Here is a 17121-nt window from a genome sequence, read left to right as displayed (position 1 = left end):
GTAGCCATCTCTTTCCGCCTGGATATATAATGGCTGTCAAAGAGGGATCAAAGAAACCCACCACACCACTCGTTCAGGGAAACGAGCGAGGCACGAATCACCGTGAATAAATAGACAGACGACAAGAATATGAGGCGACGAAGACTGAGCAGCAGAAGAAGAAATTTTTCATTTGCTCGAACAGATTGGCTGAGGAAATATTTTCAGTTTATACAAAAAAATAAGTAACTTAATAAAAGTGAATCAATGTCGCATTTAATTGAATAAATGTTACAAAATGGAAAATAATAAAGAATTGGTAGCGGAGAGAATTGTAACGCCTGGTAAGTTGTGTGAAAATCAAGTAGAAAAAGGTCTACTCACAAATTGACTTGGACGACGGTATTAAAGAACAGTGGAACAAGGAAGCGACGGCCATTCATTGTGGAAAAGTTAAATTATTTACTCTGTTTATTTTAAAATAGTTATAAAAATTGTGCGAAATTACTTGATTTGAAATGCGCATTATTTTATTATTTCAGAGTTATATTTTCTCATATCGAAGTTTCTGGCTTCGGGTCCGCTGCGGGAAACGGCTGAGGTGAGAGTTTGTACTGCATTTGTAAACAAAATTCTGTTTAAAATATTCTAAAAAGTGTAACTAAAATATATTTTATATGTTTGCCAGGTCCTGGTACGTGAATTAGAACAAAAGAAGGTGAGTGAAATATAATTCCAATGAAAACTATTGGTGACCAAAAAAGTACATAGAACAATCAGCATAATAAAATGAGTAGTCACTTTTAGTTTGTCAACAAACTTACGTATTTCGATGTTTTCATATTGCGCTCATGCCGCGGCTGGAATCGCCATTACCGCTTTTTCCGTGAGATGTGTCTGCCTATTTGAATGTCTAAATCTATACTAAAGTCAAAAAATATAAATTGCTTTCAAAGAAGTGTATATGTTGCTCTACCGGCGATTTGCGCATTTTGATCTACTGGTTGCCTTAAATTGTTCACTTGTAGATGATGTCGGGAGGCTTTACATGTTCATAAACTATCTTGGTTGAGTGTATTTGCGCAGGAAGAGGCGCGATATGGAACAGGATGTTCAAGGATCTTACTATTAGGGTCGTAAGGACAATTTATATTTTTGATTAGAGGTTATGGCACGAGTAAATGAAAATGTATTTTCAGTAAATATTCAACATTTAAAAAAAAATGTAGTTTGGCATGGCGAGTATTTTTGTTTACGCTTTTTGTTTTGACCTTTTGTTTGCTATTTCTTATTTTTCACCTTTTTTGGGATGTTGCGAATAGAGACATATAAGAAAGTTCAAGAAAAGGAAGCTTGTTAACGGAGGAAGAGTATAGGTGTGCTTAAAATTTATTTAATAATGATTTACGTACATGTTTATAATACCATACTCTGAATATAATATTTAAAATTTTTTATACTTTATTTTATTTAAAGGTTTTACCACGGCGTACTGATTGGTTGGGTAATGAACACGAGCAAAGTTTCGCTGAGTTGGTGAGTAGCTATATCTGGTTACAAAACAAAAAATATTAACAATTTTAAAGAGCACAGTGGGACAAATAGTTTATAAAAAAATTTTTTTTTTTTACTTAATTAAATTTTTTTTATTTATTTCTTATTTTATTTCCAACGTTTGATATCTGTTTTTATTTTTTATTATAACTATATTTTTAATACCATATACAAATGTTTATTGCTGAATTATCGTCTTGCCCCACTGTGCTCTTGCTTGCTTATGAAAATAACCCCTGTTCGCTACTAGAAATGTTATATATTTTCGTAAATAATATTAAATCTCCCTCTATTCTACTGCACGGTAGTTACTTTGCATTAAAATCATATAATATTTTATTTTTAATTTTGTATTGCGATTTCTTCGTTGCTACTCGCTACATGCGGCGTCGCCATATTGTTTTGTGTGCCATCAAGGGTTGAAGTTATTTATTGATGATGTCTGAAACGTAGTAAACGTTTTTTGTTAATAAATACAATTAATATTAGTTTATTTATGCATTATAGTTAATATTTTGCACGAATAAGATTAATTTAGAAAAAAAATCAATAATTGAGACGATTCAATTTACTTTTTTTTTTTTTATCAAAAAGACTAATTACTAATGGCGTAGAAACTCCATTTTCTTTCTAAAATTTAAAGAACACAATAAAATTTCTATTTTAAATTAATAATTACAAATTTGCAATTAGAAAAAAGTATCAAGTCATGTGTATAGCATAATCAGCATTCGTTGTTGTCATACGATGTTGGCAGACATTTTAACTACAGCATGTGCATTATCTTTGTCTCAGTTGCGCTCTTTTGTTCTTGGAGGAAAATGTGATGTAGCTAAAAAGAGAACACATGGTATATTTCTTAGAATGAATTTTAGTCACCACAATTTTGTGTGAAAGGGACCACATGCGATAAGCCGATGTGGTGAATACGTTCGCATTCGCATTCCTATTTCTTTTATTTATTTATTTATTTGCATTTTGACAACCGCTCGTCAGCAATTGTTTTGCTTATTAAATTTAATTTTTTGTTTTGTTTGCGACCAAGAAATGAAAACATTTTTTATGATTTTTTAGGAACAAAAATATGCACACGTGGGACCCAATCACCTCTTAGAAATATGTTGCCGCATAGGTCCGATACTCGACAAAGAACTGCCACCGGCAGTATTGGGCATAGTCTCCTTACTTGGTACCGGCCGTCAAAGTTTGCTGCGTACCGAAGAAAGCATTTACCGGTCGAGATCCTTATTGGATTACTGTACACGTTTACATGGCGTATCGCTTCCCGATTCCGCAATAACAAAACCCGTTCACAATTTGCGTAAGCTCACTTGTATAATAAAAAACAATTATAATTGTATCATGTTAATTTACTTTTATTAAAGAAAAAGTCATAACTGGTCGCGAATACGGTGGACCAATTCGTCGAAAGTTGTTGGTGCCCACAAGCCTCTACAGTAAAACCAAACTACTGAAGCGAACCGTAGGACATTTGTCCTCTGTGTATTGTGTGCTTTTTGATCGCACTGGTCGTTACATTATAACGGTAAGATGCAAAGTACTTCTTACGTACATATGTATATATAAATAAACACATTTTTTTTTATCTAGGGTGCCGATGATCTCCTAATAAAAATATGGTCTGCTTTGGATGGTCGTTTGTTAGCTACGCTACGGGGCGCTTCAGCAGAAATAACCGACATAGCAATCAATCTTGATAATACAATGTTAGCAGCTGGCTCATTAGATCGCATTCTACGTGTTTGGGACATGCAGACCACATCACCGATAGCTGTGCTTACGGGTCATACCGGCATGATAACATCGGTTAATTTCTGCCCCTCGCCACGAGGTGATCTAAAATATTTGGTGACCACCAGTACTGATGGTTCAATTGCATTTTGGCAATATTCGACGCCGCGCGGCCAAAAAATAACTTTTGCACCCAAGCCGATACAGTATCACGAGAAGCTGCGTCCGGGACAGGCTCAAATGATGTGCACAACCTTTTCGCCAGGTGGCATGTTTCTCGCAGCTGGTTCAGCTGATCACCATGTACGTGTATACATTATGTCAGAAGATGGACCTAAACGCATTCTCGAATCGGAAGCGTATACGGATGCTGTGGACTCGGTGCAGTGGTCACATAGAGGATTACGTTTCATATCGGGAAGCAAAGATGGGACTGCACATATATGGAATTTCGAATCACAACAATGGAAAAGCACTAAGTTGTGCATGACAGAACGGTTACATAGGTGCGTTTGGACCTGATGAATGTTCACGCAAAATAAAATAAACGATGTGATATTGAATTTCATTCAACAAATATTCAATTTATTGAAATATTTAAGAAATATAAATTATTTGTATTCAATTGCAGCTGCCCACCACCAGAAGAGGGTAAAAAGTTAAAGGTTACTATGGTCGCTTGGGATTGCTCTGACAAATATGTTATTACCGCCGTAAATGACTTCACAGTAAGTTACAGTAAAGTATTTCCAACTACTTGAACTATATACTTATATAAAATTTTTAGATAAAAATTTGGCATTCAAAAACTGGCAAATTGCATCGTGTACTGCGTGGCCATAAGGATGAACTCTATGTTCTCGAATCAAATCCAAAAGATGAACATGTTTTGCTTTCCGCTGGTCATGATGGTCAGGTTTTTCTGTGGGATATTGAAAATGGAATTTCTGTGGCTGAGTTTGTAAACGATATCGACGGCCAGGGACACGGAGGTGTGTTCGATGCGAAATGGTCACCAGATGGCACCATGATCGCGGCTACAGATTCACATGGTCATTTACTTATATATGGACTTGGTATTGGTCCAGATAAATATAAACTAGTAAGTATTCGGTTCATAACTTTTAATAACTACCTAACTTAACCTAACTACCTAACTTAAATGCAGCTTCCAAACGAATTATTTTTCCACACGGACTATCGTCCATTGATGCGAGATGCATCTCAATATGTTGTTGATGAACAAACTCAAGTAATGCCACATTTGATGCCGCCGCCATTTCTCGTGAACTCCGAAGGCAATCCCTATCCCGTACAGTATCAACGTTTTGTCCCTGGTCGTGAAAATTGTACCCGCGAACAGTTGAGACAAATTTTAACAGTAGGTGATGACGGCACGGTAATTGTTCCAAATATAAATGGCACTGGCGGGAACTTCTCACACATTGATCGCCTAATAGCCGTACTAGCCAATCGTCAAGGTGCTGCTCCAGCATCACCAGCAGTGATTGTCGGAAACAATGCAGCTGGCAATCATTCACAACTGGATCGTCTTATAGAGGCACTTGCCAGTCGCCAAGGTCAGGACCAGGCACCCGATTCCAACAATCGTCCGTCAAGTAGTCGCTCAGCGGCTGGAGGAGCGAGGTCATCGCGTTACAGCTTCGATGATTTACCTGGGCATTCCTTGAATCAAGATAATGTAAATCGTCAAGATACAGTCCGTGTTCGGCCATCAGGTGAACAACAATTGGTACCAATTACAGATCAGCCAGCTCAACCGTCGCAGATTAAATATTTTCGTCGTATCTATGTACGCCCAATGAAGTACCAGCAATTGCAAAACCTCAAACAAACTGTGTATGCGGCTGGTCATTATGAGATGCAGGAGTATAAGCGCGAGATGCGCAGACGACCCATTATGATAAATACAGGTAATGTTGCGAGCGCACAATCTAGCGCCAACCGTCAACGCAATACAAGGGGTAATAATGGCACTGGCGGTGGTGCTGTTCGTGCACGTCGTCGTCAGGGGCCAGGCAGTCAACCGCAGCCGGCTTATCGCACACGTGCTGTGCGTGATCAGGAAGAGCTAGACGCCCCACCGCCGCCAGAAGAAGAGGACGAGGATGAAGAAAGTAATTCATCATCGGGTGATACCAGCTACTCGAATGTGGAAGAAAACCTAGAAGAATCTTCGGATGATTCGGATACCGAAAGTTCAGATTATTCGGATTGGGTAGCAGATACGCCAGGTCCGAATTTGGAACCACCAAAGCGTTCGAAGCGCAAGCCATTGTCGAGACGGCGCACATTTAGTGACGATAGCAGTGACGAGACTACAGAACAAGCTACAACGTCTGCTGGCGCAGCTGCAAAGGCTACGAAGCGAAATAAGCGTGTCGTTATACCACCACCAGCACCCAACGGCGAAATACCTGAGTTGTATCGACCTGCTGAATGGCTTTCGGAGGTGATACCGCGTAAGGCTCCTTACTATCCACAAATGGGTGATGAGGTGGTATACTTTCGACAAGGACATCAACGTTATTTAGAAGCAGTACGTCTTAAAAAAGTTTACAAATTAACACACAGTTCAGAGCCGTGGAACTTTCGAACATTGCGCGATCGTGAATTTGTACGTGTGATTGGCATTAAGTATGAAATACGGCCGCCTCGATTGTGCTGCCTCAAATTGGCAATGATTGACGATGATGGCAATATGACGGGTACATCTTTTAAAATCAAGTACCATGATATGCCGGACGTGCTCGACTTTCTGGTGTTGCGTCAAACTTTCGATCTGGCGGTTCAGCGTAATTGGGGTGTTGGCGATCGTTTTCGCTGCATGATTGGTGATGGTTGGTGGATGGGACAAATTGAATCACGTTACGCACTTTCTACCGATTTTCCTGATTCGTACTTCATGTGTTTCCGAGTGCGCTGGGACAATGGCGAGTATGAGTATATGAGTCCATGGGATATGGAACCGATTGATGAAAATCGACTGCCCGATGAGGTGGGTGGAGCGGTACCTGTGTTACAGGAGGAGATACGCGCTACTTTATATCAACCGAAATCGGAAGAGTGGCATCGGGGAGATCGGGATGGGTCATGTAGGCGCATTATCAACGGCTTAGAGCAGGTGGGTAAAATAATTAAATTTTAGTATGAACTAACAGCAACAGCGTTTGGGGTAGACGAAGATGTTCTATATATATGTATGTTAGTACTTCATGTAATCACAGATCGAATACACTGTTGTAAATAGATAGTAGCATAAACTTTCCTCATAAAGTTTTGGGGAATGATGTTGAAGTTACAGTTTTCGTCCGGATATAACTATATTACAAAATAACTATATTACATATATATATGTTTATCTAATATATTTTAACATTACTGAGTATAACAACTTTAGATTTAGGGAACATTAAGATTTTGTCGTCATTGTATTATACAAGATATAGTAGATTGTTTTGGTATATAAACTTGTAAATATCTTTAACATTACCGGGTGAGTATTTTCTTAATGCGACGGAAGGTGATTGGTTTTTAAATATGTTTTTCCTACTATTGGAAAACTTAGGGCAGAGATCTAAAATTTTATAGGCAGTGGGCGGTTGCATATACTACACTCGGGGGCTGCTTTCCCAGTTAGGAGGTGTTCGTGGCTAATTTTAGTATGACTTAGACGGCATCTTGTGAAAATTTTTAGCTGCTGAGAGGAGCATTTCGATGGGATATCTGGCCTATTCCGTTCCGGATTTATGCGCTTTTAGGCATGCTGATATTTTCACCAATCGTTGGCTGTGGGGAATGATGTTGAAGTTACAGTTAATGTGGCTCATTTCACTACCGTAGGCCAGACTATCTTTTGAGCTTTTAGATTTTATTTTAAGTTTTCCACCTTTTTGCTGCATTACTGCTTCCAAGGTATTGTGTTATACTTTATTTTAAGTGACTAACTTTCGGCGAATTCCGGGTTCGAAGCGCACTGTTGTACCTCTCATTCTTGCACGGACATCAAAAAGGCACATACACTCAGCTCAACTCGCTCCATCTTAGGTATATTTAAAGAAAAGGGTTTGGATTGGAGGTATTGTAATGAGTAGATGGCGCAAAAGACCTTAAGGAGAAAATGCAGACCCCCAATAATTTTATTATAACCTATTTTATTCTAAGTAAAGCAGCTTTTATATAAATATATTATATTTTCTATGCTACTTCCGCAAGCAGAAATTCTCGTTGTTCGTTAGCTCCTAATGTGTGTTTGCTGATCATGATGGCACAGGGGTCTAAACTTGTTCGAGCAAGTCCTCAAAATTATAGCGTAGACATCTGCCCAATAAGTGAAACCGCAATATAACTGCTTAGCTTAGGAGTGCAACATAAGGAAGATGATTAAACAAGCTTTAGGGTCAAGGTGCAGAATACACATAATACATTTTTTCATTTATATATTGATTTTAATTTAAAAATTATATGAAATTTGAAAAAAGTGCAGAAAATAGTTGTATTGCAGATTTTATTGATTATTAATATTAATGTTTATTTGTATGTATAAATGTTTTATTTGCATTACAGGTAATGCGTCTCTCGATTGCCGAACACTTTCTGGCACCAGTTGATTTAAATGTGTATCCAGACTATGCTTATCTGATTGAGTATCCAATCGATTTGACCACCATCAAGTCTCGTTTCGAAAATCATTTCTATCGGCGCATTACTTCAGCGCAATTCGATGTGCGTTATTTGGCAACAAATGCTGAAAAATACAATCGCTCCCACACGAATATTGTAAAACATGCTCGCATTATAACCGATCTATGTTTACGCGTAATCAGGTGAGTTTTAACCGAAAAACAAGACCATTCCCAACATGTTGTTGTTGTTGTTAAAAACAACAACAACAACAACCATTCCCAACATACTTCGTAGAGTTCGTTTATTAAAAGCACGTGATTTATTTTTGTAGGGAGCCAAATGATATTGATGTTGCTGCTGTTTACCATCAATTAGTTGATGTATATCACTCATCCGAAACTGAGAACGATAATGAATCAGATGTGGTACCATCGACCAGTACTGGTCCATCCACATCGGCTGCAGCCCGTCAAAAAATGTCAGCTACTCGAAGGTACAAATCAAATTCAAATAGAAAAGATAAATTAAGATCTCCAATATAATAAAATTCTCTTCAATCTAACAGATCAAGTCGCATTCGTTCCGATGGCGATTGGCGTACTGAATGCCGTCAACTATTAGACTTAATGTGGCAGCGTAACGATTCGTTGCCATTCCGTGAACCAGTTGACACACTAGAATTCCCCGATTATCTTGAAATTATTTCATCACCAATGGATTTGCGTACCGTTAAAGAGGATTTGCTCGGTGGTAATTATGAAGATCCTTTAGACTTTGCAAAGGATGTACGTTTGATATTTCAAAATTCGCGTAACTACAACACCAATAAGCGTTCACAAGTAAGTCCACATTTTAATTCTCTGTCGCCGCTCACTCGTAAAGCGGTGCTTTGCTTTGTGTATGGCTTTTGAAAAAAAAATTTGGGTTTTTTAAGGCTTTTGTTTAATTCCTCACGAGTATTGTTTTGTTATGCTTTTAAATATCAACATTTTTTATTTTTGTAAGTTGAAAAATCTGACTAGGTGTTTGGTTATTTTTATTCCTTTATTTTTTCTTATCACTTTTACTATATATCTCACTGTCGTCGCTTCATCAAAGGATAAAGATTCCGTAAAGACTAAAGAATCTGTTAGAAACTTATTGGCATCTTTAAATTAGTAAAACTTGAAAATTTAAACAATTAGATTCGTTAAAATTTTCTTCTTAATTATCATTAGTTTCTTTTGGCCCAGCCACGTATCACTACTAAAAACTAAATCTTTCCTGTTTTAATTTTGATCGTCGTTCATGGTCTCAATTCTTATCATTCATTACATCCTTTTGTGCAATATGAACCTTCTATCTGCGTTTGCATTTGTATTTCTTAGGTTACGTCATGCAAAATCTGAAGTTGGGTTATTTATGAGATATAAAAAAAAATAAATAATTGGCGCGTACACTTCTGTTAGGTGTTTGGCCGAGCTCCTCCTCCTATTTGTGGTGTGCGTCTTGATGTTGTTCCACAAATGGAGGGACCTACAGTTTCAAGCCGACTCCGAACGGCAGATATTTTTATGAGGAGCTTTTTTATGGCAGAAATACACTCGGAGGTTTGCCATTGCCTGCCGAGGGGCGACCGCTATTAGAAAAATGTTTTTATTAATTTTGCTTTCACCGAGATTCGAACCAACGACCTCTCTGTGAATTCCGAATGGTAATCACGCACCAACCCATTCGGCTACGGCGGCCGCCAATTTATGAGATAACTCATCCGAAAATATAACTGCGTTTTTTAAACTTCATTGAATTGATTTTCGAGCCTTATTTATCATACAGGATATGTATTGGGTTAATAGGTAACTTGTTAAAATAGTTTTAAACCACAGCCACCGTAGATGATTGTATTTGTATTTGTATGAGAAATAGATTTTGAATTCGCTCCTTGCTGCAACCTTAAAACATCAAGAGAAAATTGTTTAGCAGTGGTTTTTGTGGTAGTTCATCAAACCCTGCCAGACTCGGTGAAGTTACCGGCAACGGTAGGCCCAAGAAACATGTTGTTCCATCGGGGGAGGCACGTGAACAGGTGGTTGAAATGCGGACATGACAGGCACATGCCGAAAAAATATATATATTCGAACTACTATAATATTCGGACTGCAATTGTGCCAAGGCGCCGCTGGTTTCACAAGGCAGCTTATAGGTGGTGGTTAGGCATCAGTGACGGAGTACGGGTTGTAAGAGACTCTTAGTTTCAGTGGGTGTTGTGTTTATTCAGTTAAGTCGAAGAAATGCCTCCTGATGTGCCTGGCTCGCTGATCTTCCTATTATGCTTCGTAGTTGGGAGCATATTAGCCTCGCTGGGAAGATGTTGCAAGGTAGACATCAGGAGGCACCCCGTGGCCTTCCTGATGGCAGTATTTTGGTAGGTTTGGCGCTTCATCCACTTTGTATCACTAATACTTGAGCCAGATGACCAGATGGGCGCTGCATAATTCAGAACCGGCCTGCCAATTGCTTCCACCGTGGATTTAGTGGGAAAGTGCAAGATTCGTCGCAGAGCAGAAGCGAGAAAGTCTGGAGAGACAGTCGTTCACTTTGGAACACAAGCCATCGATGTTATTGACGGAGACCATTATTGACTAATTTTTTCAAACGCTGAAGTATTCCTTTGAGAGTTAAGAAAACTTGAGTCACAGAAGTTGAAAAGCAAGGAAGAAAGGGCACCACCATGCCACCACTTGCTTTATCCTCCTCTACTTGGAAGTTTGCTTTCGAAGTGTTGCTGGCAAGTGTCGACCATACAGGTGGTTTGCGAACCACAGTTGATTATCATCTAGCAACGGGGAATACTAACTATCCCGAAAGCCTGCGATAGTTCCAATGCTACTAGGACAGTCTTCTCGCATGGGCGGTTTTAGTTAATCCGCAATTTATATGTCTGTTTATGGAGTTAAGTACTGATGGTGTTGTTGTTGTACAGCGTACATGTACAGTGGGTAGGATATAAATAGAACGCAGAACCGATGCTGAGGTGTAGCTGGGGTCAGGTATACCCTAAATAATGGGAAATGGCATCAAGCGTGGGTGGGGCCGTAAAGGTTCTAATTGAGGTACTTAACTGAGGCATCGGTGCATTGTGAGAAGTAGAAGTCGAGGATGGAAGTCCCTCATGACGTTAGCAGCATGTTGCCCAATCGAGTGGTTCACTTCCTGTGAGTGTTAAAGCCTGAACAGGTCTTACGATGTCACCATCCCTACATATAACCAAAGTTGAGCTCGCGTGGAGCCGTCTTTGGGAAACGCAGCCGAATTAAACATCGGGTTCAGTGGTGTCATCCAGCGCTCTAGAAAGGGCTAGTTCATTGGAGAGGCAGCCCTTGGTCCGGGAAAACCCGAATCATTCCAGTAAGTGGAATCGTCTGCCATGTAATGTGCCAGTGGTCGACGTCAAGTTATTGGCAAAGGTTCGAGAGTATTATTCTATGAAAAAAGTCACTTATAAAAACAATCTGGCTTCGAAAGAGTTGTAAAACTGCAGAGCTCTGTACTACAAATTGGATGGATAAGCTCGGCCATTATTCCCGGTTAGGCGGTAATTAATTGTATATAAGTAGCTGCTGGCTGAATTAGCTCTCAAAGTAGATGGTCGACGCGATATGGTCGGACGAATCCATCTCTTCTGGGATAGTATCAAGAAAAATTGATTCTACACATCATGAATTTATCTTTTTAAAATTCGCTGTTTCCTACTTTGGTACTTCGATTCATTTTTCAGTCAGATCAATATTCCTCTCAGAATTGGGAAGAAACATACTGAAATAAAACAAACTACAAACTATTGGAAGTTTGCTTCGTTAAACTCTTTGTTGACATGGAATGCATAAAAACCGCTGGGTGCTTGCAAAAAATAGACACTTTCTTATTAAATACTAGTTAATTTCATTTCGCCTTTTTTTAATTAATCTGTTTTCATATTTATACTTTTTGCTTGCAATTCGTTTAAAACATTATTATCATTAAAGCATATTCAATTTGAATAAAAAATTCATATTCCTGTTGTTAATCCATTTCTCTTCATTCCCACTATGCTTCCATGTATCAATCAATCAATCAATCATGTAATCAATATCATTGCAATGAATGACGATCATTGTAGGAAAGTTTAGCGGTAAGGTTGCAAATTACTTAAATCACCTCCCTAAATCACTTTAGCAAATACCCATTCCTTGACCTTTTTCTATGTACTGCTTGTGCCGTGTGCTTGCAACATTCGGCCCGCAAATCCTTATACTTTTTCTCCTACCGAGGTTATAACTGATGAATAAACTTTGTTTTAGATCTACGCCATGACGCTGCGCCTCAGTGCGCTGTTCGAATCCCAAATCAAAACGGTGATCAGTAACTGGAAGGCAGCTCGTCGGCGTGCGAATAAGAACAAATCAGGTAGTGCTCGCGGCTCTAGTAGTAGTCCTGTAAAACGTCAACCGCCCGATCGCAATCGTGGTGGAGTAGCATCTAAGCGTGCACGCAGCCAGCGAAACACACGCCAACTCCATAGTTCGGATGATGACGATGACGACGATGACGATAATGAGAACGGTGCTGGTCGCGTGAATATACAGCCACGTGGTAGTCAACGCCGGGGTATCAGCGGAACAACGAACGGCAGGAATGGTCTGCATCGTGGCGGTACTACTGTTTCGGTGGCTGCGAGTACCTCTGCCGGCTCGAATCGTGTTAGCTCGTCTTCTTCACTACAACGGCGCAGTGGTGAAGCAACACAAGCAACGCGGAGCTCACGTCGCAAGGCCGCCAGTCAAGAGATAGATGATGACGATGACGAGGATGAGGAGGATACAGAATTGCACGTAACGGATGAGCACACCAGTGTGACGAGTTCCACCTCAGATGACAGCGAGAGCGACGATAGTTCAGAGGATGGTCTCAATGGTAGCAACGATGGATCAGATAACAACGATGCGCGCGGTAAGCGTGCCGCTGCACGTCGTTGTAAACGGCGAAGTGGCGCCGATGATTCGGAAGACAGCTACAAACCCGACAATGATAGACGTGGCAGTAAAAGGCGCAGTGCCCGCGCACGCGGTAGTAAAAAGAAGACGATAAAAAAATCAAGTCGAAAAAAACAGGATAAACAGCAGCAAGCCACACGTAAGCGACGACGACTCATCGAAGACGACGCCGATGAGGATTATATGGATCAAAGCGGTAAAAGGCGTACGACGACGATAGCAGCCACCGCAAATGGTGCACGTCGTGCTGCTAATGGTGCTGCTGTCACAAATGGCAACGTGCGCAGAGGCAATAGGCGACGATTGCAGTCATCGGAGGATGAGCACGAAAATATGTTGGCACAACACACAAGTTCGCAGGCGGATGAGAGCACACAAGACACGATTACGGGTCATCCAGCGACGGTGGGTATGACAACACCAAAAAAACGAGCTTCGGCAACCGGGCGTTCGCATCGTGGTGGCCAAGCATTGAATGTTAGCGAACACAGTGCTAGTACAAGTGCCAACGTATCACAGCAACAAAGCCCTTCCCGCAATACGCGCATGCAAACGAGTACGTCGGCTACAGTAAACAATCGTCGAAGTGCCACGGAAATCGATCACAGTTACCATCTTCCAATGCGCAATGGCCGCATTGCCGATTCAGATACAGACTCGCGTGAAGTAGCAGCCAACGCGCGTCCTACCAGGTCTAGCTTTAAGCGCGCCATTTTAGAGTGGGCGCGCACTAGTGATGTGGATGATGCAGAGCAGGAGGGAGGAGTTGAAGAGGAGGACAGTGAGGAGGCAGAGGAGGTACATACGCTCATTTAAAAATAGCCAAGTGCATGTAGACTAATTGTTTTTTTTTTTTTTTGTTTGCAGATTCTGCCTACACCGACGCCCACAAAGGTTACGCCCTCTAAGGCAAATAATGCTAGCAATCTACTAAACGGTCCCTCAACCAGTCGAGCTGCTTATGGTGGCTCAGTTGTGCCCGTAGCGGTTGGAGCGGTACGTCAGTTGCGCACGAATCGTAATACAATTGTTGAGCCGCCAGACGAGGAGGAGGATTCGGAAGATGGGGACGGAAGCGAAAATGAGCCGCTTGTTTCAAGTCAAGGCATCGGAGCTGGAGCTAATGGGCGTATTCATCGTAAGTAATTGACAATTAAAGTATTTTATTGTAATCAATCGGTGACTATAATCTGGCTGTATTATTGACCACTTCTTGTCTTCCTTTTTCAGCTGCCAGTTACCCGCCAACCCGCAGCACCACTAACACTGCCACGCCTCGTTTGCAGGCGCACGCTGCTGCCATGAGCAATGCTCACATGACGCGCTCACACGCCACGTCAACAACGTCGTCGAACGTAACTACCTCTACATTGTCAGCGCATGATCACAATTATTTGGGTACAGAAGCGTTGGGTCCGTCCACCTCGGTAACCGCGTCACGTGGTACTGCACGTCGCGTGTTATCGCGACATCAGCGCAACGCTGATGAATTGGACAGCAACGCTGATGAATTGAACAGCGGCGCTGATCCCCTAGAAAACGTAAGCATGCTGATGCGAAACGCACGGCTTCGCCGCGGCCTACCAACATCGACGACACAGAATACAATATTTGGCAGCAGAATGATACCAACGACATCGGCAACCGCAGCGACAGTGCTAGCACCGCAACCTCCTACCCGAACAGTTCGACGTGGGCGTTCACGTTATAGTCAAGAACATTCACAAACTGCCGAAGATGATGATGATGACGAAAGTGTAGAGGAAGATGCTAGCGCCGCTTCGGACGAGGGCACTGATGGAGGTTCTAGTACGCATGGAGACGACAACGATGATGATGCTACCGATGACTCGGAAGACAATCAACCATTGACTTCGTATGTACCATCTGGGAGGCGCACACGTAGTCGCGGCAAACCGGCACGTCGCACCAATCGCCGACGTCGTTCGGATGACTCCTTCGTGTGCGACGATGACGACGAGGATTATGAGGTAGAACGTCAACGGCAGCGAAGACGTCAACAGCAAAGAGCACGGTCACGTCGACATAGCGAACGCGACAGTCCCCAGCGCGATAGTCGCAAGCAGCGTGGATCGCGCAATCAAAAGCGACCACGCTACAATGAACAGAGTGATGATGAAGTGTCGCATGACTATAGCAACATGCGAAAGCGACGGCGAGACGCGGGTGTGGAAGGTGATTTGGTAGGCAGCACATCACAGCGTTCAGCGACACAACGACTGCCACGCAATAACGAAGTTACAGACAGTTCTGAAGGTGATGATGACGAACAGTTGGTTAGCGTTAGCAGTCGCGGACGCGTGCGAAAAATATCGGCTAAGGCGCGTCGTATTTTCAAAGAATAAACATGGGTGCGTGCACTTAGGTACCGGCGTTCGAAATGACTGTTTATAAACACACACATACATATAGTGAAAATTAAAGGAGAAACAAGAATGTGTAGTAACTTTATTAAAAATATTACTTTTAAACATGTAATTATATATAGTATATGCAACTCGTTTGAGACGCGCTTTCAATTTGTTATATATTTATGGATAATTTTCTTTAACCTCTCTAACACAAAATATACGCGAATTAAGCGATTTTGCTAACGCATTGCACACTAGAAGCGTGGCTATTTAGTAATTTAAGATTTAGTTAAAATTTATGTTTTAAATAAATATGTATGTTTGCAATTCGTAGGAACATGGAAGCTGTTAGAAAGACTCAACACAGACAATTACAAAAAAGGAAGAAAGCATTAATAAGAACTTGGCACTTTGGCTGCAATATGAATTTTCATAGATATTATTTAACCACAAACAACGCAAAGCAATTTTCTCATATACTTTACATATTTCCCTAAGTTACCAATCAATTTAAGACTTCCATACGCTATTCATCAATGTAACTATTTACCATTCATATAACTTTTGTAATATATTCTACTCGTAATTACTTGAATGGACAAACCTCGAAAAAGTCTTAAGCTTTCATGCTCCATCAAAATGTTTTTTTAATATTAGAGTAAAATGTTGATTTATTTTCTTTTTTTTTTCTGAAGTCTTAAAAAACATGAATCATTTCATTACATCATATAGAAATAGACACAGCCATTTAACTTCTATTTCATACAAAGTAATATAACACGACCGGGTCGGCATTGCCTACCATAATCACCATGCATTATTCCATCTGACTACTTTATCATAACTTATTTCAATGTAATTTTATAATTTACTATACATAGAAATCATAAGATCAAATATAAAATAGTATTTGCGAGAAAAATTCTGAATTTTATATATTTGAAGAGAATCGAGGAGTTGTTGTTGTAGCAACATTCGCTGGTTACAAATCCGGGTGGCTCCGGTAACGTACACCCGAGGTTCTGAATAGAGTACTCTCAGGTTATTTTTTGATATATATATATTGTAGTATATGAGGAATGTTGCTGTCAGTCCTTGGCCGGATATAAATCCGGGTCGTTCCGGTAACGTAGAACCGACTGTCGTGGGAACGAACTGTCAATTACCATTGCTTAGATCAGGAATACAATTCTCACAGGATCTCACACAGGGAAACCCACTATTCTCCTAAGATAAACGAACCTCGGAAAAGAAGGAATGGAATGTATTTTAGAAGAAAGTAGATTTTGCCAATGTAAAAAAGGTAGAATTGGTTTTGGTACTCGGGTTTTAGAAAAGAAAGAAAGAAAGAAACCATCCCCACGCCAGACAGTGCCGTAAGAGAATTGAAAAAGTATCTCCCTATAAAACCTGCTATGAGTTTAGTTAAGGCTGGACACTTGGATTTAATCTCAGCAATAAGTTGAAAGTTGGTAGGGAAAAATTTTTTTTTATTTATTTTTTAATTGTGGTGTTATGAACATAACATTTTTTGAAGTTATATTTTTAAGGGCAGTATCTGAGTTTAAGGAGTCAAACTTTTTAATGGTTGAAATCCGTCTTAAGTGTTCACTAATATCGGGTGTTTTTTAAGAGCTTGGGAATTTAAAATGATAATACAAAACAGAAATATTGGAATGAATTTGTTTTATTATAATCTGGTACATCATTTCATGGCCTTTGTTTTTTAAATATGATATCTGGCATATGTCCCATACGGCGTCCTTAGAGTGTTTGAGAGAAAGATTCTGCGGGAGATTTTTGGA

The 17121-nt window shown here is 40.4% G+C and overlaps 1 protein-coding gene across 1 annotated transcript; it reads left to right on the top strand.

The window, feature by feature from the left end:
- The first annotated feature begins 125 nt into the window (after positions 1 to 125).
- Positions 126 to 16240, top strand: LOC129236311 (bromodomain and WD repeat-containing protein 3). The gene is made up of 16 exons (XM_054870623.1): positions 126 to 323; positions 522 to 580; positions 668 to 697; positions 1456 to 1515; positions 2608 to 2854; positions 2919 to 3079; positions 3145 to 3791; positions 3917 to 4013; positions 4073 to 4387; positions 4454 to 6430; positions 7873 to 8132; positions 8264 to 8425; positions 8498 to 8771; positions 12252 to 13742; positions 13812 to 14082; positions 14175 to 16240. The coding sequence occupies exons 1-16, from the start codon at positions 278 to 280 to the stop codon at positions 15308 to 15310; spliced, it is 7233 nt and encodes a 2410-aa protein (XP_054726598.1). The 5' UTR covers positions 126 to 277; the 3' UTR covers positions 15311 to 16240.
- Positions 16241 to 17121: the final 881 nt, after the last annotated feature.

The sequence above is a fragment of the Anastrepha obliqua genome, chromosome 1, assembly GCF_027943255.1.
Source record: "Anastrepha obliqua isolate idAnaObli1 chromosome 1, idAnaObli1_1.0, whole genome shotgun sequence".
NCBI classification, from domain to species: domain Eukaryota; kingdom Metazoa; phylum Arthropoda; class Insecta; order Diptera; family Tephritidae; genus Anastrepha; species Anastrepha obliqua.
Note: the sequence above shows the minus strand (reverse complement) of the source record. Positions and strands in the feature narration are given on the sequence as shown.

Excerpts from the sequence above, each read along its gene's own strand:
- LOC129236311 (XM_054870623.1), top strand. The coding sequence starts at position 278 with ATGGAAAATAATAAAGAATTGGTAGCGGAGAGAATTGTAACGCCTG. Across the intron at positions 2,855-2,918 it reads AAAACCCGTTCACAATTTGC|AAAAAGTCATAACTGGTCGC; the intron begins GTAAGCTCACTT and ends CTTTTATTAAAG. Across the intron at positions 8,133-8,263 it reads CTATGTTTACGCGTAATCAG|GGAGCCAAATGATATTGATG; the intron begins GTGAGTTTTAAC and ends TTATTTTTGTAG.